General features: G+C 49.6%; 2 protein-coding genes across 2 annotated transcripts; both read left to right on the forward strand.

Moving 5' to 3' along the window:
- Window positions 1–391: 391 nt before the first annotated feature.
- LOC135530130 (zinc finger protein 638-like) lies at window positions 392–17,679 on the forward strand. The gene is made up of 9 exons (XM_064958515.1): window positions 392–588; window positions 8,238–8,395; window positions 11,756–11,924; window positions 12,381–12,524; window positions 13,309–13,437; window positions 13,579–13,617; window positions 13,800–13,928; window positions 16,093–16,250; window positions 17,070–17,679. The coding sequence occupies exons 1-9, from the start codon at window positions 490–492 to the stop codon at window positions 17,584–17,586; spliced, it is 1,542 nt and encodes a 513-aa protein (XP_064814587.1). The 5' UTR covers window positions 392–489; the 3' UTR covers window positions 17,587–17,679.
- A 1,159-nt stretch (window positions 17,680–18,838) lies between these two features.
- Window positions 18,839–22,533, forward strand: LOC135530131 (uncharacterized). Its single transcript, XM_064958516.1, has 3 exons — window positions 18,839–18,863; window positions 19,117–20,842; window positions 22,433–22,533. Exon 2 carries the CDS (start codon window positions 19,135–19,137, stop codon window positions 20,539–20,541), a length of 1,407 nt encoding a protein of 468 aa, XP_064814588.1. The 5' UTR covers window positions 18,839–18,863; window positions 19,117–19,134; the 3' UTR covers window positions 20,542–20,842; window positions 22,433–22,533.
- Window positions 22,534–25,111: the final 2,578 nt, after the last annotated feature.

Raw genomic sequence — 25,111 nt, forward strand, 5'->3', positions numbered from 1 at the left:
TTGTCTTCCCTCCCCAAACCATAGAATGACCAGTATTGTCTTCCCTCCCCCAAACCGGGGTTTTTCTACCTGGGGGCGGGGTTTTTCTACCTGGGGGGCGGGGTTTTACTGCCTGGGGGCGGGATTTTACTACCTGGGGGGCGGGGTTTTACTACCAGCTCACTGACAGTATCTCTCCTCCTCTGTCTCTCTCTCTCTCTCTCTCTCTCTCTCTCTCTCCTCCTCCTCTGTCTCTCTCTCTCCTGCTGTTTTCTCTAGACGAAGAAGAAACGAGGCCCAGGGACCCCAGCTCTGTTAAGACTAAAGAATATACCCTACACACAGCTAATTAACAGTACCTCTCTCTCTCTGTCTCTCTCTCTCTCTCTCTCTCTCTCTCTCTCTCTCTCTCTCTCTCTCTCTCTCCTCCTCTGTCCTCTCTCTCTCTCCTCCTGTTTTCTCTAGACGAAGAAGAAACGAGGCCCAGGGACCTCAGCTCTGATAAAACTGATGAATATCCCTCAGCACACAGCTCATGATGAGGTGATGAAGGCCGTAGAACCCTTCGGAAAGATCAACAACATCATCCTGCTCAAGTCCATACAGCAGGTACATTAGATGTAGAGTACCCCATTCCACCTGTTAGTACCCCTTATTGTCTCTATTTCAATGTAGAGTACCCCATTCCACCTGTTAGTACCCCTTATTGTCTCTATATCAATGTAGAGTACCTCTTATTGTCTCTATTTCAATGTAGAGTACCCCTTATTGTCTCTATGTCAATGTAGAGTACCTCTTATTGTCTCTATTTCAATGTAGAGTACCTCTTATTGTCTCTATTTCAATGTAGAGTACCCCATTCCACCTGTTAGTACCCCTTATTGTCTCTATTTCAATGTAGAGTACCTCTTATTGTCTCTATTTCAATGTAGAGTACCCCTTATTGTCTCTATGTCAATGTAGAGTACCTCTTATTGTCTCTATTTCAATGTAGAGTACCCCTTATTGTCTCTATGTCAATGTAGAGTACCCCATTCCACCTGTTAGTGCCCCTTATTGTCTCTATTTCAATGTAGAGTACCCCTTATTGTCTCTATTTCAATGTAGAGTACCTCTTATTGTCTCTATTTCAATGTAGAGTACCCCTTATTGTCTCTATGTCAATGTAGAGTACCCCATTCCACCTGTTAGTGCCCCTTATTGTCTCTATTTCAATGTAGAGTACCCCTTATTGTCTCTATTTCAATGTAGAGTACCCCATTCCACCTGTTAGTACCCCTTATTGTCTCTATTTCAATGTAGAGTACCCCTTATTGTCTCTATTTCAATGTAGAGTACCCCATTCCACCTGTTAGTACCCCTTATTGTCTCTATTTCAATGTAGAGTACCCCATTCCACCTGTTAGTACCCCTTATTGTCTCTATTTCAATGTAGAGTGCCTCTTATTGTCTCTATTTCAATGTAGAGTACCCCTTTCCACCTGTTAGTACCCCTTATTGTCTCTATTTCAATGTAGAGTACCTCTTATTGTCTCTATTTCAATGTAGAGTACCTCTTATTGTCTCTATTTCAATGTAGAGTACCCCATTCCACCTGTTAGTACCTCTTATTGTCTCTATTTCAATGTAGAGTACCCCTTATTGTCTCTATTTCAATGTAGAGTACCCCTTATTGTCTCTATTTCAATGTAGAGTACCCCATTCCACCTGTTAGTACCCCTTATTGTCTCTATTTCAATGTAGAGTACCCCTTATTGTCTCTATTTCAATGTAGAGTACCTCTTATTGTCTCTATTTCAATGTAGAGTACCTCTTATTGTCTCTATTTCAATGTAGAGTACCCCATTCCACCTGTTAGTACCCCTTATTGTCTCTATTTCAATGTAGAGTACCCCATTCCACCTGTTAGTACCCCTTATTGTCTCTATTTCAATGTAGAGTACCCCTTTCCACCTGTTAGTACCCCTTATTGTCTCTATTTCAATGTAGAGTGCCTCTTATTGTCTCTTTTTCAATGTGGAGCAGCTCTTATTGTCTCTATTTCAATGTAGAGTACCCCTTTCCACCTGTTAGTACCCCTTATTGTCTCTATTTCAATGTAGAGTACCTCTTATTGTCTCTATTTCAATGTAGAGTACCTCTTATTGTCTCTATTTCAATGTAGAGTACCCCTTATTGTCTCTATTTCAATGTAGAGTACCCCATTCCACCTGTTAGTACCCCTTATTGTCTCTATTTCAATGTAGAGTACCCCTTATTGTCTCTATTTCAATGTAGAGTACCTCTTATTGTCTCTATTTCAATGTAGAGTACCTCTTATTGTCTCTATTTCAATGTAGAGTACCCCATTCCACCTGTTAGTACCCCTTATTGTCTCTATTTCAATGTAGAGTACCCCATTCCACCTGTTAGTACCCCTTATTGTCTCTATTTCAATGTAGAGTACCCTTTCCACCTGTTAGTACCCCTTATTGTCTCTATTTCAATGTAGAGTACCCCTTATTGTCTCTATTTCAATGTAGAGTACCTCTTATTGTCTCTATTTCAATGTAGAGTACCTCTTATTGTCTCTATTTCAATGTAGAGTACCTCTTATTGTCTCTATTTCAATGTAGAGTACCTCTTATTGTCTCTATTTCAATGTAGAGTACCCCTTATTGTCTCTATTTCAATGTAGAGTACCCCATTCCACCTGTTATTACCCCTTGTTGGTGACCCCCCCCAGTCCTTCCCCTTTGTTGGTGACCCCCTCCCCAGTCCATCCCCTTGTTGATGACCCCCCCAGTCCTTCCCCTTGTTGATGACCCCCCAGTCCTTCCCCTTGTTGATGACCCCCCAGTCCATCCCCTTGTTGATGACCCCCCCCCAGTCCTTCCCCTTGTTGATGACCCCCCAGTCCTTCCCCTTGTTGATGACCCCCCCAGTCCTTCCCCTTGTTGATGACCCCCCCCCCAGTCCTTCCCTTGTTGATGACCCCCCCCAGTCCTTCCCCTTGTTGATGACCCCCCCCAGTCCTTCCCCTTGTTGATGACCCCCCAGTCCTTCCCCTTGTTGATGACCCCCCCCCAGTCCTTCCCCTTGTTGATGACCCCCCAGTCCTTCCCCTTGTTGATGACCCCCCCAGTCCTTCCCCTTGTTAATGACCCCCCAGTCCTTCCCCTTGTTGATGACCCCCCAGTCCTTCCCCTTGTTAATGACCCCCCCAGTCCTTCCCCTTGTTAATGACCCCCCAGTCCTTCCCCTTGTTGATGACCCCCCCCAGTCCTTCCCCTTGTTGATGACCCCCCCAGTCCTTCCCCTTGTTGATGACCCCCCAGTCCTTCCCCTTGTTGATGACCCCCCTCCCAGTCCTTCCCCTTGTTGATGACCCCCCAGTCCTTCCCCTTGTTGATGACCCCCCAGTCCTTCCCCTTGTTGATGACCCCCCCCAGTCCTTCCCCTTGTTGATGACCCCCCCCCCCTCCCAGTCCTTCCCCTTGTTGATGACCCCCCAGTCCTTCCCCTTGTTGATGACCCCCCCAGTCCATCCCCTTGTTGATGACCCCCCAGTCCATCCCCTTGTTGATGACCCCCCCAGTCCTTCCCCTTGTTGATGACCCCCCCAGTCCTTCCCCTTGTTGATGACCCTCCCAGTCCTTCCCCTTGTTGATGACCCCCCAGTCCTTCCCCTTGTTAATGACCCCCCCAGTCCTTCCCCTTGTTGATGACCCCCCCAGTCCTTCCCCTTGTTAATGACCCCCCCAGTCCTTCCCCTTGTTGATGAGTCCTTCCCCCCCCCAGTCCTTCCCCTTGTTGATGACCCCCCCCAGTCCTTCCCCTTGTTGATGACCCCCAGTCCTTCCCCTTGTTGATGACCCCCCCCAGTCCTTCCCCTTGTTGATGACCCCCCAGTCCTTCCCCTTGTTGATGACCCCCCAGTCCTTCCCCTTGTTGATGACCCCCCAGTCCTTCCCCTTGTTGATGACCCCCCAGTCCTTCCCCTTGTTAATGACCCCCCCAGTCCTTCCCCTAGTTGATGACCCCCCCAGTCTTTCCCCTTGTTGATGACCCCCCAGTCCTTCCCCTTGTTGATGACCCCCCCAGTCCTTCCCCTTGTTGATGACCCCCCCCAGTCCTTCCCCTTGTTAATGACCCCCCAGTCCTTCCCCTTGTTGATGACCCCCCAGTCCTTCCCCTTGTTGATGACCCCCCAGTCCTTCCCCTTGTTGATGACCCCTCCCCCAGTCCTTCCCCTTGTTGATGACCCCCCCAGTCCTTCCCCTTGTTGATGACCCCCCCCCCCCCCAGTCCTTCCCCTTGTTGATGACCCCCCAGTCCTTCCCCTTGTTGATGACCCCCCCAGTCCTTCCCTTGTTGATGACCCCCCAGTCCTTCCCCTTGTTGATGACCCCCCCCCCAGTCCTTCCCCTTGTTGATGACCCCCCAGTCCTTCCCCTTGTTGATGACCCCCCAGTCCTTCCCCTTGTTGATGACCCCCCAGTCCTTCCCCTTGTTGATGACCCCCAGTCCTTCCCCTTGTTGATGACCCCCCCCCAGTCCTTCCCCTTGTTGATGACCCCCCAGTCTTTCCCCTTGTTGATGACCCCCCAGTCCTTCCCCTTGTTGATGACCCCCCCAGTCCTTCCCCTTGTTGATGACCCCCCCAGTCCTTCCCCTTGTTGATGACCCCCCAGTCCTTCCCCTTGTTGATGACCCCCCAGTCCTTCCCCTTGTTGATGACCCCCCCAGTCCTTCCCCTTGTTGATGACCCCCCCCCAGTCCTTCCCCTTGTTGATGAGTCCTTCCCCCCCCAGTCCTTCCCCTTGTTGATGACCCCCCCAGTCCTTCCCCTTGTTGATGACCCCCCCCAGTCCTTCCCCTTGTTGATGACCCCCCAGTCCTTCCCCTTGTTGATGACCCCCCCCCCCCCCCCCAGTCCTTCCCCTTGTTGATGACCCCCCAGTCCTTCCCCTTGTTGATGACCCCCCAGTCCTTCCCCTTGTTGATGACCCCCCAGTCCTTCCCCTTGTTGATGACCCCCCAGTCCTTCCCCTTGTTGATGACCCCCCCAGTCCTTCCCCTTGTTGATGACCCCCCAGTCCTTCCCCTTGTTGATGACCTTGTTGATGACCCCCCCCAGTCCTTCCCCTTGTTGATGACCCCCCCAGTCCTTCCCCTTGTTGATGACCCCCCCCCAGTCCTTCCCCTTGTTGATGACCCCCCCCCAGTCCTTCCCCTTGTTGATGACCCCCCCCCCCCCTTGTTGATGACCCCCCAGTCCTTCCCCTTGTTGATGACCCCCCAGTCCTTCCCCTTGTTGATGACCCCCAGTCCAGTCCTTCCCCTTGTTGATGTCCCCCCCCCCAGTCCTTCCCCTTGTTGATGACCCCCCCAGTCCTTCCCCTTGTTGATGACCCCCCAGTCCTTCCCCTTGTTGATGTCCCCCCCCCAGTCCTTCCCCTTGTTGATGACCCCCCCCAGTCCTTCCCCTTGTTGATGACCCCCCCATGACCCCCCCCAGTCCTTCCCCTTGTTGATGACCCCCCCCCCCAGTCCTTCCCCTTGTTGATGTCCCCCCCCAGTCCTTCCCCTTGTTGATGACCCCCCCCCCAGTCCTTCCCCTTGTTGATGACCCCCCAGTCCTTCCCCTTGTTGATGACCCCCCAGTCCTTCCCCTTGTTGATGACCCCCCAGTCCTTCCCCTTGTTGATGACCCCCCCCAGTCCTTCCCCTTGTTGATGACCCCCCCCAGTCCTTCCCCTTGTTGATGACCCCCCAGTCCTTCCCCTTGTTGATGACCCCCCCCCCAGTCCTTCCCCTTGTTGATGACCCCCCCCAGTCCTTCCCCCCCCCCAGTCCTTCCCCTTGTTGATGTCCCCCCCCCAGTCCTTCCCCTTGTTGATGACCCCCCCAGTCCTTCCCCTTGTTGATGACCCCCCCCAGTCCTTCCCCTTGTTGATGACCCCCCCCCAGTCCTTCCCCTTGTTGATGAGTCCTTCCCCTTGTTGATGACCCCCCAGTCCTTCCCCTTGTTGATGAGTCCTTCCCCCCCCCCAGTCCTTCCCCTTGTTGATGACCCCCCAGTCCTTCCCCTTGTTGATGAGTCCTTCCCCCCCCAGTCCTTCCCCTTGTTGATGACCCCCCCCCAGTCCTTCCCCTTGTTGATGACCCCCCCAGTCCTTCCCCTTGTTGATGACCCCCCCAGTCCTTCCCCTTGTTGATGACCCCCCCAGTCCTTCCCCTTGTTGATGACCCCCCCCAGTCCTTCCCCTTGTTGATGACCCCCCCAGTCCTTCCCCTTGTTGATGACCCCCCCAGTCCTTCCCCTTGTTGATGACCCCCCAGTCCTTCCCCTTGTTGATGACCCCCCCCCAGTCCTTCCCCTTGTTAATGACCCCCCCCAGTCCTTCCCCTTGTTGATGAGTCCTTCCCCCCCCCCAGTCCTTCCCCTTGTTGATGACCCCCCCCAGTCCTTCCCCTTGTTGATGACCCCCCTCCCAGTCCTTCCCCTTGTTGATGACCCCCCCAGTCCTTCCCCTTGTTGATGACCCCCCCAGTCCTTCCCCTTGTTAATGACCCCCCCCAGTCCTTCCCCTTGTTGATGACCCCCCCCAGTCCTTCCCCTTGTTGATGACCCCCCCCAGTCCATCCCCTTGTTGATGAGTCCTTCCCCCCCCCAGTCCTTCCCCTTGTTGATGACCCCCCAGTCCATCCCCTTGTTGATGACCCCCCAGTCCTTCCCCTTGTTAATGACCCCCCCAGTCCTTCCCCTTGTTGATGACCCCCCCCAGTCCTTCCCCTTGTTGATGACCCCCCAGTCCTTCCCCTTGTTGATGACCCCCCAGTCCTTCCCCTTGTTGATGACCCCCCCCAGTCCTTCCCCTTGTTGATGACCCCCCCCCAGTCCTTCCCCTTGTTGATGACCCCCCTCCCAGTCCATCCCCTTGTTGATGTCCCCCCCCTCCCAGTCCTTCCCCTTGTTGATGACCCCCCAGTCCTTCCCCTTGTTGATGACCCCCCCAGTCCTTCCCCTTGTTGATGACCCCCCCCAGTCCTTCCCCTTGTTGATGACCCCCCCAGTCTTTCCCCTTGTTAATGACCCCCCAGTCCTTCCCCTTGTTGATGAGTCCTTCCCCCCCCCCCAGTCCTTCCCCTTGTTGATGAGTCCTTCCCCCCCCCCAGTCCATCCCCTTGTTGATGACCCCCCCAGTCCTTCCCCTTGTTGATGACCCCCCCAGTCCATCCCCTTGTTGATGACCCCCCCCCCAGTCCTTCCCCTTGTTGATGACCCCCCAGTCCTTCCCCTTGTTGATGACCCCCCAGTCCTTCCCCTTGTTGATGACCCCCCAGTCCTTCCCCTTGTTGATGACCCCCCCAGTCCTTCCCCTTGTTAATGACCCCCCCAGTCCTTCCCCTTGTTGATGACCCCCCAGTCCTTCCCCTTGTTGATGACCCCCCCAGTCCTTCCCCTTGTTGATGACCCCCCCAGTCCTTCCCCTTGTTAATGACCCCCCCCAGTCCTTCCCCTTGTTAATGACCCCCCCAGTCCTTCCCCTTGTTGATGACCCCCATTCTTTCCCCTTGTTGATGACCCCCCAGTCTTTCCCCTTGTTGGTGCCCCCCAGGCCTTCCCCTTGTTGATGACCCCCCCAGTCCTTCCCCTTGTTGATGACCCCCCCCAGTCCTTCCCCTTGTTGATGACCCCCCAGTCCTTCCCCTTGTTAATGACCCCCCCCAGTCCTTCCCCTTGTTGATGACCCCCCCCAGTCCTTCCCCTTGTTGATGACCCCCCCAGTCCTTCCCCTTGTTAATGACCCCCCCCCAGTCCTTCCCCTTGTTGATGACCCCCCCCAGTCCTTCCCCTTGTTGATGACCCCCCCCCAGTCCTTCCCCTTGTTAATGACCCCCCCAGTCCTTCCCCTTGTTAATGACCCCCCAGTCCTTCCCCTTGTTAATGACCCCCCCCAGTCCTTCCCCTTGTTGATGACCCCCCAGTCTTTCCCCTTGTTGATGACCCCCCAGTCTTTCCCCTTGTTGGTGCCCCCCCCCAGGCCTTCCCCTTGTTGATGACCCCCCCCCAGTCCTTCCCCTTGTTGATGCCTCCCCCAGTCCTTCCCCTTGCCTCCCCCAGTCCTTCCCCTTGTTGGTGGACCCCCCAGTCCCCACAAGGAGGTTATTAAAACTGGACACTTGTTACATAGACACAACTAATCAACCACAAATACATCTCTCTCTCTTTCCCTCTCTGGCCTGGTCCCTCCCTCTCTCCACCCCCGTAGGCGTCAGTAATGTTTGAGAAAGAGGAGGATGCCAGACTGCTGGCTAGCTGTAAGACCCTGACCATCAAAGGCGAGGTCGTTATCATAAGGATGGAGGAAGAGACTCTGCTGGAGGACTCAAAGGAACTGGACCGGGCCAAGAAGTCTTCTTCTGAAAGGTAACAACCGTGTAGCCACTATTTCTTAACCTCTTGTGACTAGGGGGCAGTATTTTCATTTTTGGAAAAATAAAAAAATAAATATATATATAACGTTATAAAACAACGTTCCCAAAGTAAACGGGATATTTTGTCAGGACAAGATGCTAGAATATGCATATAATTGACAGATTAGGATAGAAAACAGTCTAAAGTTTCCAAAACTGTAAAAATATTGTCTGTGAGTATAACAGAACTGATATTGCAGGCGAAAGCCTGAGAAAAATCCAATCCGGAAGTGCCTCATGTTTTGAAAGCGCTGCGTTCCAATGCGTCCCTATTGAGCAGTGAATGGGCTATCAACCAGGTTACTTTTTCTCCGTATTCCCCAAGGTGTCTACAGCATTGTGACGTAGTATTACGCATTTATGTTGAAGAATACCCGTAGCGGCTACATTGCACAAGTGGTCACCTGATGGCTCTCAGAGTGATTCTCGCGTAAAATACAGAGGTAGCCATTTTTCCAATCGGTCCTACTGAAAAACCAATTGTCCCGGCGGATATATTATCGAATAGATATTTGAAAAACACCTTGAGGATGGATTATAAACAACGTTTGCCATGTTTCTGTCGATATTATGGAGCTAATTTGGAATATTTTTTTGGCCGTTGTCGTGACCGCAATTTCCGGTCGATTTCTCAGCCAAACGTGAAGAACAAACGGAGCTATTTCGCCTACAAAAATAATAGTTTTGGAAAAAAGGAACAATGGCTGTCTACCTGGGACACTGGATAAGACTCCCATTCGGAGTCAGTGTCACTGTGAAAGAAACTGTTCAGTTAGAATAGTTTCACATATGAGCACCTGTATCAACAGGTATAATCAACAGATATATATAGAGTACAAGGTTGAATATATTATTATGACCAGCTAGATCTACTGTCTCTTTTTATATTATGACTGACCTGCTAGATCTACTGTCTTTATTATATTACAACAGATCAGCTGTATCTACTGTCTCCATTTCACTTTGGCCATTGTTGTGGGCCTGCCCTCCCCTCAACAGCCTCAAATAGGCTATTTCATGTGGGTTGGGGTGGGGCGGCAGACACACGTATCTCACATTTCATGACATTAAATGTTTATATATATTGCTTCTAAAAAATAAAATAAAAATCACAAATAATATTTTATATTATTCTTTTCAAAAAAGGGCATTAGCATGATAAGAACTTACCAAAACGATGTCTTCTCCCGTTCCAAAAATATTCCTCCACAATCGCTAAATGAATCGTCCTACAACAATCAACAACAACAATCTCTGTCTCACTTTCCCAATCAATTTCCCAATCAATTTATTCTAAAATTGTGTGTACATCTGTATATCTAGACTTAGATTTAGCTTTCCTTGACTTAGTCGCCATACTGATTGATATATAAACAGCTGAATCTGCGCGTTTACTAAACAATGCAGTGCAGTAATATGTGTTTCTCCTTCCGGTATGAAACTTCACTAGCGAATGACTCTCGTTACGCTGGAGCTTACTACATGGGTCGGTAGCACATAAGCAGGACCTATTTACCTCAGCTCGTTGTGGCTATCTACCCAGCTAGATTTCAAGACGATCAGTGGTCATTGGGTTAAAAGACAGTCAATCGACGAAACAGCAGGCAAATCATTTGTGCACAATGATGTCATGACTTGTCTTCAAATCGGTGTCTTTCAGTCGATACGTCCCGCGAAATGGCCCATCAGGTTTGGTTGTGATTGCAGTGAAACCAAACATGACTGGAAAAGTCATTTACCTGGAAATGGAATGAGACGAATTCACGACACAAGCGGGTTCACAAAATGTTTCGCGCTCGGCTGTAAAAACAGGTTTTATCAAACAATGAGCATTGGAATTGCAAACAGACGAAGATCGTCAAAGGTAAATTACTTATTTTAATGCAGTTTGTGATTATGTCACACCTGTGCTGGTTGCATTTTTATTTTTATTTATTGGGCATTTTTTCACAGTAAATCCTTTTTTAAAATCTTTTTACATTTTTAAATTAAACGCAGTTGGATTGGCAAGATTCTAGGCTTTCGAAACATGTGAGACACTTGTATTTTCATAAATGTTTAATATGACTTATTTATGTAACGATCATGATAGGATGTTAGTGTGTTAGATCCACTTGACTGGCCAGCTAGCCTTAGCCAATGTAATGTTGCTATATGTCATACAGACATCTCTTTGGTAGAAGGACACTGATGCACCAACATGGGGTTAGCTTTATTTATTCATTAGTATAGTAGAATGATATGTCTCTCCTTCGGAGAGAGTTTTTATCTTCATATCAAATCGTTTCTGGGTTACAATATGTATGTTGTGGAATTTCAGCCCGGTTCAGAGAGGTTAAAAGGGTATTTTTGTTCTCTGTTAAGTTTATCGTCTCATTATTCGGCACCGTCACTAACATGGTGGATGGACGTCAACGCTGCCCTTTTCAACATTTTATTTACAAAAAATACAAATCTCCCCCTCTCTCTCTTCCCTTTCCCCTCTCTCTCTTCCCCTCCCTCTCTCTCTTCCCTCTCTCTTTCTCTCTTACCCTCCCTCTCTCTTTCCCTCTCTCTTTCTCTCTTCCCCTCCCTCTCTCTCTTCCCCTTCCCTCCCCTCTCTCTCTACCCCCTCTTCCTCTCTCTCTCTCTTTCTCTCTACCCCCTCTCTCTCTTCCCCCTTTTCTCTCTCTCACTCTCTTCCACTTCCCGCTCTCTTCCTCTTCCCCTCTCTCTCTCTTTCCCCTTTCTCTCTCTCTCGGTCCACGTTTCCCCTCTCTCTCTTCCCCTCGCCCCTCTCTCTCTCTCTCTCTGTCCACCCTTTGCCTCTCTCTCTCTTTCCCCCCTCTCTCTCTCTCTCTCTATCTCTTCCCCTCCCTCCCTCTCCCCTCCCCCTCTCTCTCTCTTCCACTTCCCCTCTCTCTTCCACTTCCCCTCTCTCTCTCTTCCCCTCCTCTCTCTCTCTCTCTCTCTCTCTCTCACTCTCTCTTCCTCTCTCTTTCCCCTCTCTCTCTTCCACTTCCCCCTCTCTCTCTTTCCCTCTCTTTCCTCTCTCTTCCCCCTTCCCCTCTCTCTCTCTCTCTTCCCCCTTCCCCTTCCCCTCTCTCTATCTTTCCCCTTCCCTCTCTCTCTCTCTCTCTCTCTCTCTCTCTTTCCCTTTCTCTCTCTCTCTCTTTGTCTCTCTCTCTCCCCTCCCTCTCTTTCCCTTCCCTCCCTCTCTCTCTCTTTCCCTTCCCCTCCTTCTCTCTCTTTCCCCTACCTCTCTCTCTTTCCCCTCTCTCTTTCCCTCTCTTCCCCTCTCTCTCTCTCTCTCTCTTTCCCCTCTCTCCCTCAGGAAAGCGACAGCAGCCCAGTCCCAGACCAGCACCACCAAGTCAACTAAAACATCTACCAAGTCTTCAACGACCGCAACTAAACCGCAAACTGCCGGTACCAAGAACGCGCCCAAGGTGTGTGGATCTAATACCAAGTCCAAGGGGAAGAGTCCCCTCGGTCCTCAGCAGGTACGTTTTGGGCTTCTTCTTCTCTATTCTTTACACAAGAGCGCTGGTGTCTCTCCAGGGAGTGTCTGTGAGCTCCAGATCTCTAGACACTAAGGACTTGTAGCGAGCAGGTAGGAGGAGTAAACGAGCCAAAGTCCCAGCAGCCTTTGTCAGGGCGTGTTCAGCGAGGCAATATGCCAGGTCACTGGAGCAGGGCCCAGGAGGTGTTTAGGTCGCGCACCGGGCCAGATCTCTATTTGAAACGTGCCCTATGTTTTCAATTGCCTGGCCCTTAATAAAGTCATATTTGTCCGTGTAATTAGAATTATAAAAACGTCATTAGGAAATATGTCTTTCGGCTTCACGACATTAAAAACAGAGAAACATGAATCACATTATCGGAGACTCTGAACCTGGGTCTATGGGGTCAGAAACTAACTGATCCGTCCTCCTCCCTCTCCTCTTTTCCGTGTTTAGCCTGACATTGCGAATAATAGGTTTGTGAAGATCGAAGGTTTACCAGAAACTGGATATACAGAGGAAGATGTTCTGGCTCTGGTGAAGCCTTACGGATATAAACCTGGACTCTACAACTGTTTCATTCTGCCCAACCAGAGATGGGTAGGTTGGCTGTTTGTCTCTCTGTCTCTCTGTCCCTGTCTGTCTCTCTGTGTCTGTCTCTCTGTCTCTCTGTGTGTCTCTCTCTGTCTCTCTGTGTGTCTCTCTCTGTCTCTCTCTCTCTGTCCCTGTCTGTCTCTCTGTGTCTGTCTGTCTCTCTCTCTCTCTCTCTCTCTCTCTGTGTGTGTCTCTCTCTGTCTCTCTGTGTGTCTCTCTCTGTCTCTCTCTCTCTGTCCCTGTCTGTCTCTCTGTGTCTGTCTGTCTCTCTCTCTCTCTCTCTCTCTCTCTCTGTGTGTGTCTCTCTCTGTCTCTCTGTGTCTGTCTCTCTCTCTCTCTCTCTCTCTCTCTCTCTCTCTCTCTCGCCACGGCTGGAGTTGGAGAGAATTTATAGTCCCTCAACTTGGCAGTGTTGAGGAATTCTTTCATTTTAAGCCAATTTCTCCATGGAGCTGAACCATTTCAGTTGTTTTAAAGCTAATTTGTGGTGTTCTTTTACTATACATAATAACTAAATCAAGATGGCTAAATAGTTGTTGTTGCAGTACAATAACTTGGGTGTTTGTTGTTGTTGATGAAGTACCGTAACGTGGGTTGTTGTTGTTGTTGATGCAGTACCGTAACGTGGGTGTTTGTTGTTGTTGTTGTTGTTGATGCAGTACCATAACGTGGGTTGTTGTTGTTGTTGATGCAGTACCATAACGTGGGTTGTTGTTGTTGTTGTTGTTGATGCAGTACCATAACGTGGGTGTTGTTGTTGTCGTGATAATGAGTGTATTTGACCCAACAGGCCATAATCCGTATGGAGAGAGAACAGAAGAGCTTTGCTATGTTGACCAACTACACAAAGTCTCCTCCTAAACTACTAGACTGTCCCCTCACCTTCACGCTGACCCGCCCTGATACAAACCTCCTCCAGGTAACACACACACACACACACACACACACACACACACACACACACACACACACACACACACACACACACACACACACACACACACACACACACACACACAGACAGTCCAGTCATCATAGGTGTCTGTTGTTTCTGTTTCAGGAGGGTGTGTACACCACTCTGAAGGGCCTCACCACTACGGTAAGTTCATAGATTTAACTAGAAAGGTGACGTTGTTGTGTCCCCCAAACCAGTTATCTTCACTGCTCTCATTACGCTGGTAACCAGATTAGAAAAGCATTGAGGCACCTCGGGGGTTTGTGGTGTATGTAACCCCGTTATAACCTGTTAATAACCCTTTATAACCCTCTGTCTGTTAACAGGATCCAACGTTGAAGGAACGTCTTCTGATTGTCAGTAACGTCCCCGCAGGGACTGCAGCAGCCCAGGAGGTTCACGACCTCGTCAAACACTTCGGCTCCTACCTCGACTCGCTGTCTCTGATCAACAGGGTAGGGACAGACACCGGGAGGCCTTAGGCAGCTGTTTGAAAGTAGCCTGTTGACTTTTGTTCCGATGTTGAAAATCAAGTCACCTACCTGGGTTTGAAAGATAGGTATTAGAATGAGAATGAATTACCCAATTCCTTTTTATAAATGTATTTTTTTGTTGTCGCTTCTTCCATGTTTATTAGACAGATTAGACAGCTAGCAGCCAGCGGCAAAATTCCGCTGAAAAGGCAGCGAGCGAAATTCAAATTCAAACATTTTTTGAAATATGCAACATGTAACTTTCACACATTAACAAGTCATTAACAATACAGCAAATGAAAGATGAACATCTTGAACTAAAAGAGATGCTGGTTTTATTAACTCGTGGAACCAAAAGAGATGCTGGTTTTATTAATTCTCGACAACATTCCGCTGAAAAGGCAGCTCGCGAAATTCAAAAAATATTGTTTAGAAATATGTAACTTTCACTCATTAACTTCTTATGGCTGAGTGGTAGTGGTACCATGTGATTATAACCAATTAGACCCCTGGAACCAACCACTTTAGGCTTGTAGTGGTACCATGTGATTATAACCAAATAGATCCCTGGAACTTTAAAAAAAAAAAATTCTAATTTATTGAAATATTAAAAACAGATACATTATTTACTTAAGTGTTCAGACCTTTGCTATGAGACTTGAAATTGAGCTCAGGTTAATCTTGTTTCCATGAATCATCCTTGATGTTTCTCCAACTTGGAGTCCACCTGTGGTAATTCAATTGATTTGAACATGATTTGTAAAGGCACACACCTGTCTATAAAAGTCCCACAGTTGACAATGAAAGTCAGAGCAAAAACCAAGCCATGAGGTCGAAGGAAGTGTCTGTAGAGCTCCGAGACAGGATTGTGTCGAGGCACAGATCTGGAGAAGGGTAAGATAAAAATGTCTGCAGCATTGAAGGTCCCCAAGAACACAGTGGCCTCAATCATTCTTAAATGGAAGAAGTTTGGAACCACCAAGACTCTTCCTTGAGCAATTGGGAAAAGGGCTTTGGTCAGGGAGGTGACCATTAACCAGATGGTGACTCTGACAGAGCTCCAGAGTTCCTCTGTGGAGATGGTTGTCCTTCCGGAAGGTTCTCCCGTCTCTGCAGCACTCCACCAATCAGGCCTTTATGGTAGAGTGGCCAGACGGAAGCCACTCCTCAGTAAAAGGCACATGACAGCCCGCTTGGAGTTGGCCAAAAGGCACCTAAAGACTATCAGACCATGAGAAACAAGATTATCTGGTTTGATGAAACCAAGATTGAACTATTTGGACTGAATGCCAAGTGTCACGTCTGGAGGAAACCTGGCACCATCACTACGGTGAAGCATGGTGGTGGCAGCATCATGCTGTGGGGATGTTTTTCAGCAGTAGGGACTGGGAGACTAGTCAGTATCGAGGCAAAGATGAACGGAGCCAAGTACAGAGTGATCCTTGATGAAAACCTGTTCCAGAGCGCTAAGGACTTCACAGTGGGGCAACGGTTCACCTTCCAACAGGACAACAACCCTAAGAACACAGCCAAGACGAGGTAGGGGTGGCTTCGGGGCAATCTCTGAATGTCCTTGAGTGGACCAGCCAGAGCCCGGACTTGAACCCGATCGAACATCTCTGGAGAGACCTGAAAATAGCTGTGCAGCGATGCTCCCCATCCAACCTGACAGAGTTTGAGAGGATCTGCAGAGAAAAATGAAAACTCCCCAAATACAAGTGTACCAAGCTTGTAGCATCACACCCAAGAAGACTCTCGGATGTAATTGCTGCCAAAGGTTCTTCAACAAAGTACTGAGTAAAGGGTCTGAATTCTTATGTAAATGTAAAATTTCATTTTTTCAATTTTTTTTGTAAATTTGCAACAACAAAATTCTGTTTTTGGTTTGTCATTACTGGGTATCGTTTGTAGATTGATGTTGGGTAAAAAACAACATTTTTATAATAAGGCTGTAACAAAACAAAATCTGTTTAAAAATCAATTCAATTCAGTTCGAATGCTTTCTGAAGGCTCTGTGTAACCAATTAGGACCCTGGAACCTCCGACTGCATTTAAAAAAAAAAACATTTCTGATTCGTCAGAAGACACAGATAACAAATCAGATGAATTGATTTGTTTAATATATATGTTTCTCTCTCTGTCTCAGATCTATTTTGAGATGGAGTCGTCGTCGGCGGCGATGACCGTGTGTCTTCATTTCCAGAAGTCCCCCAGTGTAGTTCAGAACAACCCTCTGAAGTTCAACTTGCTGGTCAAGGATCAACAGGCACCGCAGCCCCCAGCCCAGAAGACATCTGTTGTCAGGTAAATATCTTAACTCAACCTTTTATTTACTTCCTAGATTTTATTCGTCAGTCCATCCAATCCAATCATTGTATTAACCTCTAGCGACGAGCAATCCCGTATCCGGGAGCGTAATCATAGCCTCAACTGCATTACCATAACGCAACGTTTTCCTATTCATGAAAATCGCAAATGAAATGAAATAAATATATTCAAACACAAGCTTAGCCTTTTGTTTACAACACTGTCATCTCAGATTTTCAAAATATGCGTTACAGCCAACACTAGACAAGCATTTCTGTAAGTTTATCATTGCATAATGCTATGCTAGGCTCTGCTGGCAGCAGGCAACATTTTCACAAAAATAAGAAAAGCAACCAAATTAAATCATTTACCTTTGAAGAACTTCAGATCATTCAGGAGACTCCCAGTTAGAATGTTCCTTTTTTCCAAAAATAATATTTTAGTAGGCGAAAAACTGCTTGGCTGAGAAATCGACCGAAAATACTGTAACATCAGTTCTGTAGCAGACAATATCTTTGCAGTTTTGGAAACGTCAGTGTTTTCTTTCCAAAGCTGTCAATTATATGCATCGTCGAGCATCTTTTCGTGACAAAATATCTTGTTTAAAATGGGAACGTTTTTCATCCAAAAATTAAAAGACCGCCCCTATATCCAACTAGTTAACGTCCTGTTTTCTAAGGACACAGGGTACAATTAGAGTTGTTTTTTCCTCGTCAGGGAACAACTCCTGTCCCATGTGTTCATCTGGAGACCTTTCAGACTGATCTGGGCATGTAAACATCACTTATTTTATAATCTACATGTTTGTTATTTCAGCACCAAAGCCAAGAAGAAACCAATCAAAGGCAAGAAGCCTGTAGCTAAAGATGTCACAACCCCAGTTAAACCTGTTACTCCCACTACTACCAGCACCAATGCTACGGTCTCATCCTCTCAGCCTGTTGCTGTGGCGACCAAGCAACCAGGAAGTGACGTCGTGGTGATGAATTCCGACGGAAAGGCAACGGTGGCGGAGTCTGGAGGGAAAGAGGGTGGGATTTCCTCGCCAAAAGATGGGAAGAAGAAGAACGCTCATCCTCCCAAAGAGGATGGAGGGATGGAAACTGAGGAGGAGGCAAAGGAAACCAGGAAGACACTGCGACCGTCGACACCGTCGTTTCCGCCTCGTTACCTACGGTTGCCGTGTCCGCTCCCGAGGAAGAGGTCGCCATGGAAACCCAGAGCACCGACGGCGTCGCCTCGGCCAATGAGGTTGCAGCAGAACCCGAACAGGTTCTCGCTGCGGTCCCACAACAGTGCAGTGATGTCATTGCGTTGGCTAGTGAAACCGTGACGACTGTGGCCACAACAGAACCTCGTCTGATCTCCGCTGTGGAGGGAGCTGATAACGTGGCCAATCCCGTCGACTCTGACACCGTTGCTGCCTTGGTACCGGCACAAACACCGGCTCCCGTCCCGGTAGCGTTAAATGTTGAAGACAAACCTCAGGACTATCCTCCGGTCACCGAGGAGATCCTCAAGGCCCTGGAGGCAGCGGTGCACCAACACCGTATGGGGAGACTGGCGGAGGAACAGGCTAAACAGGAACACAACCAGGGAGAGGGGATCCAGGCCAAGCCTCTACCCAACCAGGAGAGCCCTGCAGCTGGGGAGACGGCGGAGAGAAGGACCCCGGCTGAGTCAGAAGAGAAGACTGGGGAGAAAGAGACGACGAAGAAAGAGGAGCCACGACCAGAGAAGAAGTCACAGCCGGACAAGAAGACCACCGACACGAAGAAGACACCTTCAGGATCTGGCCAACCAGACCACAAGAATGTACGTATCATAATAATAATGTGAATTTAAGGGACAGATATCATTTAAACCTTGACAGATTTGAATCGCTGACAGTCTGATTCATTGCACCTTAGTGTAACCGGTGTGAAATGGCTAGCTAGTTAGCGGTGGTGCGCGCTAATAGCGTTTCAGTCGGTGACGTCACTCGCTCTGAGACTTGGAGTAGTTGTTCCCCTCTGCAAGGGCTGCGGCTTTTGGGGAGCGATGGGAAACGATGTGTCCAGGGGGCTGCTTTGAGGGAGCCCATTTGGGCCGAGGAGAGGGATGGAAGCAATACTGTTACGTTAGCTTCTGCTAATATTTGAATGTATGTATTGGACTCTAATGACTCAGGCAACTCATTATATGTTTAAATGTCTAATAAAATGAATTCATCCAGGGGAAGACCGAGGCTTCCGGAGGGAGAGGCCGGCGCCCCTCCCCAGAAAGGAGAGACTCTTCAAGGCATAGAAGCAGCCGGGCTCCTTCCGAGGAGGGCTCCCTTCGAAGTCTAGACAGGGTAACTCCTCCAGCTCTTCTTCTGGCTCCCGCAAGATCAGCAGACCGACGGCAGCCCCGCCAAGAAGAAGGGGAGGAAAGAAGAGGAAGAGGAGAGAACCAAGGTATGAGAAGGAGAGAAGCAAGGCGTGATGCTGAATGACAATTCTATCTTTTTTATGATTTGATTCTATTTCTGAGCGAGAAATGATCCTGGTAAATGTTTCTGTTGGTTCCACAGAGCCTCGGCAGCAGCAGTAAAGCGACCCTTCCTCTAGGAGCAAGTCTAAAGACACGGTGAGCCAACGATGCTTTCCAAACGCGAACATTTCTTAACCGCTACAGTCTGTTGTTGCAAACTCTCATACATTTGATTTCAAACTACAGAACTGATTTCAAACTACATCTGATTATCAAACGACAGAACTGATTTCAAACTACATCTGATTTCAAACTACAGCACTTCTGTTGAACTTGTGGAAGATTTGATTTGATTTTGATGAATTAATTATTTTGATTCATCCTTCTCTCTCTCTCTCTTTACCTCAAGCTAGTTGCTACGCGGGAGATGAGTTTACATCTGACGTCATCCCTGATGAAGCCAACTCCTTCTATCTGGACCAGTTCAACATGGACCAGTTTGTTACTGTGGATGAGGTGGAAGGGGATGAGGCTGAGAACACCGACCCCGCAGTCATCCTCATCTTCGTCACACAAGACACAAGATAAGGCCTCGGAAAGGTCAAAACGATCGTCCAAACGCAGGAGGGGTACCCCAGATACCCCATCTCCGAAATCTAGCCTGGAGCACAAGGAGACACCCACGGCCTCCTCCTCTACCCCGCCTGCTCAGAAGACTCCACGAAAAGCCGCAGCAAAAAAGGCAGCAACTAAACCTCAACCACCTGCCACCTCTGGACGCAAGACCAGGTCATCAGCAGCTGTTGTTGTAGCAACCGAAGCCGCAGAAACCCAGGAAGCTGCCGACGACAACACCAGCATAGCCGATACGGAGGCGGAACCTGTTGCCTTGGAGACTCGGTCTCAGTCGGAAGAGGAAGTCGTAGTGGTCACTAAGGGATGTGACACAGAGGATGTAGTACCGTCATCCCACCACAAGATGTCAGTGTTGGACACTGCAGTGACCGACAACAAGGAAGAGAAAAGTGCTGTGTCAGAAAGCGATATGGAAACGACCGCTGAAAAACCTCCAGAGCTAGAGGGGAGCGAGGAGACGACCCAGGCTGAAAAAGGTTCCTCGATTCTGGGTACCGAGGCACAGAATGGAGCCTGTCCACTGGAGCTTGGTCTGACCCATCCGTCTGCCTCAGCCAAGGAGCAAAACCTTCAGAAGGCCCTGCAACTACAAGAGGTAGAGACGGTGTCGGGTCACCAGGTGCCCCAATCACTTATTGATAAAGTACCTGATGATGATGGTGAATTCCAGATACTCGACGAAGCTGTGGACGATGACACACCTAGAGACGGAGAAGAGGGCAGTCAAGAACAGTCCGGATCTCTATCTCTGGGTGACCAGGCGCCTGCAGCCTCCAAATCTACAGGTTCCCAGGTGCCTCAAGCTACACTAGAGGAACACGAAGAGATCTCCAACGAAGAAGATTCTGCTTTCCAGATCCTCGACTCTCTAGAAGACACTGAAGACAACATGGCCGACTCCTCTCTCGCAGGCCAAGGGGGCCGAAGAGATTCTCTACCCGGAGAGATGGAGGGGTTCCAGATACTAGATTCAGTCGACGATCAGACGGAAACGACCCAAGTTCTGGACAACCATACGACTGACTCGAAATGTCAGGGGGGCTCCAAGCCTCTCAAGGGGGGTAAGAAGACACCCCAAAAGAAGGGGAAAAAGGAGATTAAGAAGGGATCCAAAACTCAAGAGGTGACCAAGACCCCAACAGGAGAGTCCGAGGGGGTACACCGAAAAAGAGTAATCTTGTCACCTTGGATGAGGTGAGCGAGGAGGAGGAGGATTACCCAGATGACGCCGCCGAAGAGGAAGAACTTATTAAGAAACAAAAACTGGTGAAGGAGAAGCAGCGAGAGAAGGACAGAGGGAAGGAGAGAGAGAAAGGGCGGAGGAGGAGTAGAGAGAAGGAACGGACAAGGGAGGAGGAGAGAGAGGAGAGGGTCGGAGTGGATACTGAGGGCTTGGTGACTTTGGATGAGATCGGAGAGGATGAAGGAGCGGAGGGCCTTGCCTGGAGCCACACCCCTTCAGCCAGGAGGACGAATCAGGAGACACCTTCAACCCAGAGGTCAGGAAATATCTGCTGCTTGCTTTCTCCGCTCTCTCTCTCTGTCGTCTCTCTCTCCTCTCTGCCGTCTCTCTCCTCTCTGTCGTCTCTCTCCTCTCTCTGCCGTCTCTCTCCTCTCTCTGTCGTCTCTCTCTCCTCTCTGTCGTCTCTCTCCTCTCTCTGTCGTCTCTCTGCCGTCTCTCTCCTCTCTCTGTCGTCTCTCTCCTCTGTCTGCCGTTTCTCCTCTGTCTGCCGTCTCTCTCCTCTCTCTGCCCTTTCTCTCCTCTCTCTGCCGTCTCTCTCCTCTCTCTGCTGTCTCTCTCCTCTGTCTGCCATCTCTCTCCTCTCTCTGTCGTCTCTCTCCCCTCTCTGTCGTCTCTCTCTTCTCTCTCTGTCGTCTCTCTCCTCTCTCTCTGTCGTCTCTCTCCTCTCTCTCTGTCGTCTCTCTCCTCTCTCTGTCGTGTCTCTCTCCTCTCTCTGTCGTGTCTCTCTCCTCTCTCTGTCGTCTCTCTCTTCTCTCTCTGTCGTTTCTCTCCTCTCTCTGTCGTCTCTCTTCTCTCTGTCGTTTCTCTTCTCTCTCTGTCTTCTCTCTCTTCTCTCTATGTTGTCTCTCTCTCTCTCTCTGTCGTCTCTCTCCTCTCTCCCTGTTGTCTCTCTTCTCTCTGTCTTCTCTCTCTCTCTCTCTGTCGTCTCTCCTCTCTCTGTCGTCTCTCTCTTCTCTCTCCTCTCTCTCTGTCGTCTCTCTCCTCCCTTTGTTGTCTCTCCTCTCTCTGTCGTCTCTCTCTTCTCTCTCTCTCTGTCGTCTCTCCTCGCTGTCGTCTCTTCTCTCACTGTCGTCTCTCTTCTCTCTCTGTCGTCGCTCTTCTCTCTCTGTCGTCGCTCTTCTCTCTCTGTCGTCTCTCCTCTCTCTGTCGTCTCTCCTCTCTCTGTCGTCTCTCCTCTCTCTGTCGTCTCTTCTCGCTGTCGTCTCTCTTCTCTCTCTGTCGTCTCTCTTCTCTCTCTGTCGTCTCTCTTCTCTCTCTGTCGTCTCTCCTCTCTCTGTCGTCTCTCCTCTCTCTCTGTCGTCTCTCCTCTCTCTGTCGTCTCTTCTCGCTGTCGTCTCTCTTCTCTCTCTGTCGTCTCTCTTCTCTCTCTGTCGTCTCTCTTCTCTCTCTGTCGTCTCTCTTCTCTCTCTGTCGTCTCTCTTCTCTCTCTGTCGTCTCTCTCCTCTCTCTGTCGTCTCTCTTCTCTCTCTGTCGTTTCTCTTCTCTCTCTGTCGTCTCTCTTCTCTCTCTGTCGTCTCTCTTCTCTCTGTCGTCTCTCTCTTCTCTCTCTGTCGTCTCTCCTCAGTGTCGTCTCTTCTCTCTGTCGTCTCTCTCTTCTCTCTCTGTCGTCTCTCTCTTCTCTCTGTCGTCTCTCTCTCTCCTCTCTGTCGTCTCTCTCTCTCTCTCTCCTCTCTCTGTCGTCTCTCCTCTCTGTCGTCTCTCTCTCCTCTCTGTCGTCTCGCTCTTCTCTTCTGTCGTCTCGCTCTTCTCTTCTGTCGTCTCGCTCTTCTCTTCTGTCGTCTCTCTCTCCGTCGTCTCTCTCCTCTCCCTTTCTCAGTCACACACCCTTTGACCTCTCTCCTATCAGACTCTGGTAACCCTGGATGAGGCTGGAGGTGATGGGGAGGATGATGAGGAGGAAGAGCAGAACAAGAGTCCTGAACCAGCGCAGAACCAGCAAGCTGACCACACAGGTCTGTCTGTCAGAGTAGAACAGAGGGGTGTGGGTCAGGACGGAAAGGGGGGGTATCTGGACAGAAGTGGGGGGAACGGGACAGAAGGGGGGTGTATCGGGACAGAAAGAGAAAGGGGGTGTATCGGGACAGAAGGGGGTGTCGGGACAGAATGGGGGGTGTATCGGGACAGAAGGGGGTGTATCGGGACAGAATGGGGGTGATTTGGAACAGAAGGGGGGTGTATGGGGACAGAAGGGGGGGGGGGTGGAGACAGAAGGGGGTGTATGGGGACAGAATGGGGGGGGGTGTATGGAGACAGAAGGGGGGTGAATCGGGACAGAAGGGGGGTGTATCGGGACAGAAGGGGGGGGTCCTCTCGTCCTCTAAACCATTTCTCTCCTCCAGCTGATGCTACAGGGTCTCCTGGTGCAGAGGACGACGGCAGGGGCATGGAGGAAATCAGGAGAATGAACTTTGTGACCGTGGATGAAGTGGGAGAGGAGGAGGAGGAGGCTGTTACCACAAGGAGAGGAGCCAGGGGGAGGAAGAGGGCCCGACAGACCTCTGGTGAGATAGAGGGACACACACACACACTCAGAGACACCCACACGCACTCGGAGACTCACACACACACTCGGAGACACACACACTCGGAGACACACACACTCGGAGACACACACACTCAGAGACACACAGGATTTGAGTTATAATGTTGCAGCTGTATTTCTTCATCTTCTCTCATCACAGCCAGGAAATCGGTGAAGGTGAAGAAGGTGAGCGTTAAAGACAAGGAAGAGGAGGAGCCTCGGGCAGATACGACTCCTCCCACCGACACAGCTTCCGTTGACGCTGCCTCCTCATTGCTCCAAGTCGCTGTGACCTCAGAGGTGGACACCCAATCAGCTGCCTCGGTCCCAGACCTCCAGGAGAAAGAGAGGAAGGCTGACACCCCTGCAGACCAACCCAGCCTGGAGGCCTCCTCAGCGGGGCAGGAGAGGCACACGGACCCCCTGAGAACCAGAGTCTGGAGGGGAAACAGGAGACAACAGAAATCAGTGTTGGAAAGGCTTGGACTGACTCCACAACACCACAAGGTAGAGAGAGAACAACGTTAGATGTTGTTCAGTAGTTCATGAGACACCAGCCAGCCTCGTAACGTCACTGAGGTGTCACATTCCCGTGGAGGAGTTTTATTTTTGAATCGTATCCGTCATCTTTTTCAAATGTGACCACAGCCTGAGTCATTTTTGCTTGGCTGGTATCTGTATTCCAGGCGGGATGAATATCAGGTCCTCCCTGGACTTCCCTAATGGGCACGTGGTCATGAAGACGTGTGTTTGATAGGAACATAATGACATGATATCTGGACTCTGTGTTCTTGCTGCCAAATTCATCTGTTTTCTCCTTCGCCTTTGTTCTTCCTCACTCCTCATCTCCCCATTTCTCTCTCTCTCCACATCTCTCTCATCTCCACATCTCTCTCATCTCCACATCTCTCTCATCTCCACATCTCTCTCATCTCCACATCTCTCATCTCCACATCTCTCTCATCTCCACATCTCTCTCATCTCCACATCTCTCTCATCTCCACATCTCTCTCTCCACATCTCTCTCTCTCCACATTTCTCTCATCTCCACATTTCTCTCATCTCCACATCTCTCTCTCTCTCCACATCTCTCTCTCTCCACATCTCTCTCTCCACATCTCTCTCTCTCTCTCTCTCCACATCTCTCTCTCTCCACATCTCTCTCTCTCCACATCTCTCTCTCTCCACATCTCTCTCTCTCCACATCTCTCTCTCTCTCTCTCTCTCCACATCTCTCTCTCCACATCTCTCTCTCTCCACATCTCTCTCTCCACATCTCTCTCTCTCATCTCTCTCTCTCTCTCTCTCTCCACATCTCTCTCTCCACATCTCTCTCTCTCCACATCTCTCTCTCCACATCTCTCTCTCTCTCTCGCTCTCTCTCCACATCTCTCTCTCTCTCTCTCTCTCTCCACATCTCTCTCTCTCTCCACATCTCTATCTCTCCACATCTCTCTCTCCACATCTCTCTTTCTCTCTCCACATCTCGCTCTCTCTCTCTCCACATCTCTCTCTCTCTCTCTCTCTCTCTCTCTCTCTCTCTCTCCACATCTCTCTCTCCACATCTCTCTCTCCACATCTCGCTCTCTCTCTCCACATCTCTCTCTCTCCACATCTCTCTCTCCACATCTCTCTCTCCACATCTCTCTCTCTCTCTCTCGCTCTCTCTCCACATCTCTCTCCACTCTCTCTCTCTCCACATCTCTCTCTCCACATCTCTCTCTCCACATCTCTCTCTCCACATCTCTCTCTCTCTCCACATCTCTCTCTCTCTCTCCACATCTCGCTCTCTCTCTCACATCTCTCTCCCTCTCCACATCTCTCCACATCTCTCTCCACATCTCTCTCTCTCCACATCTCTCTCTCTCCACGTCTCTCTCTCCACGTCTCTCTCTCTCCACATCTCTCTCTCTCTCCACATCTCTCTCTCTCCACATCTCTCTCTCTCTCTCCACATCTCTCTCTCTCTCTCCACATCTCTCTCTCTCCACACTCTCTCTCTCC

This window comes from Oncorhynchus masou, unplaced genomic scaffold (assembly GCF_036934945.1).
Source record: "Oncorhynchus masou masou isolate Uvic2021 unplaced genomic scaffold, UVic_Omas_1.1 unplaced_scaffold_1268, whole genome shotgun sequence".
Classification (NCBI taxonomy): Eukaryota; Metazoa; Chordata; class Actinopteri; order Salmoniformes; family Salmonidae; genus Oncorhynchus; species Oncorhynchus masou.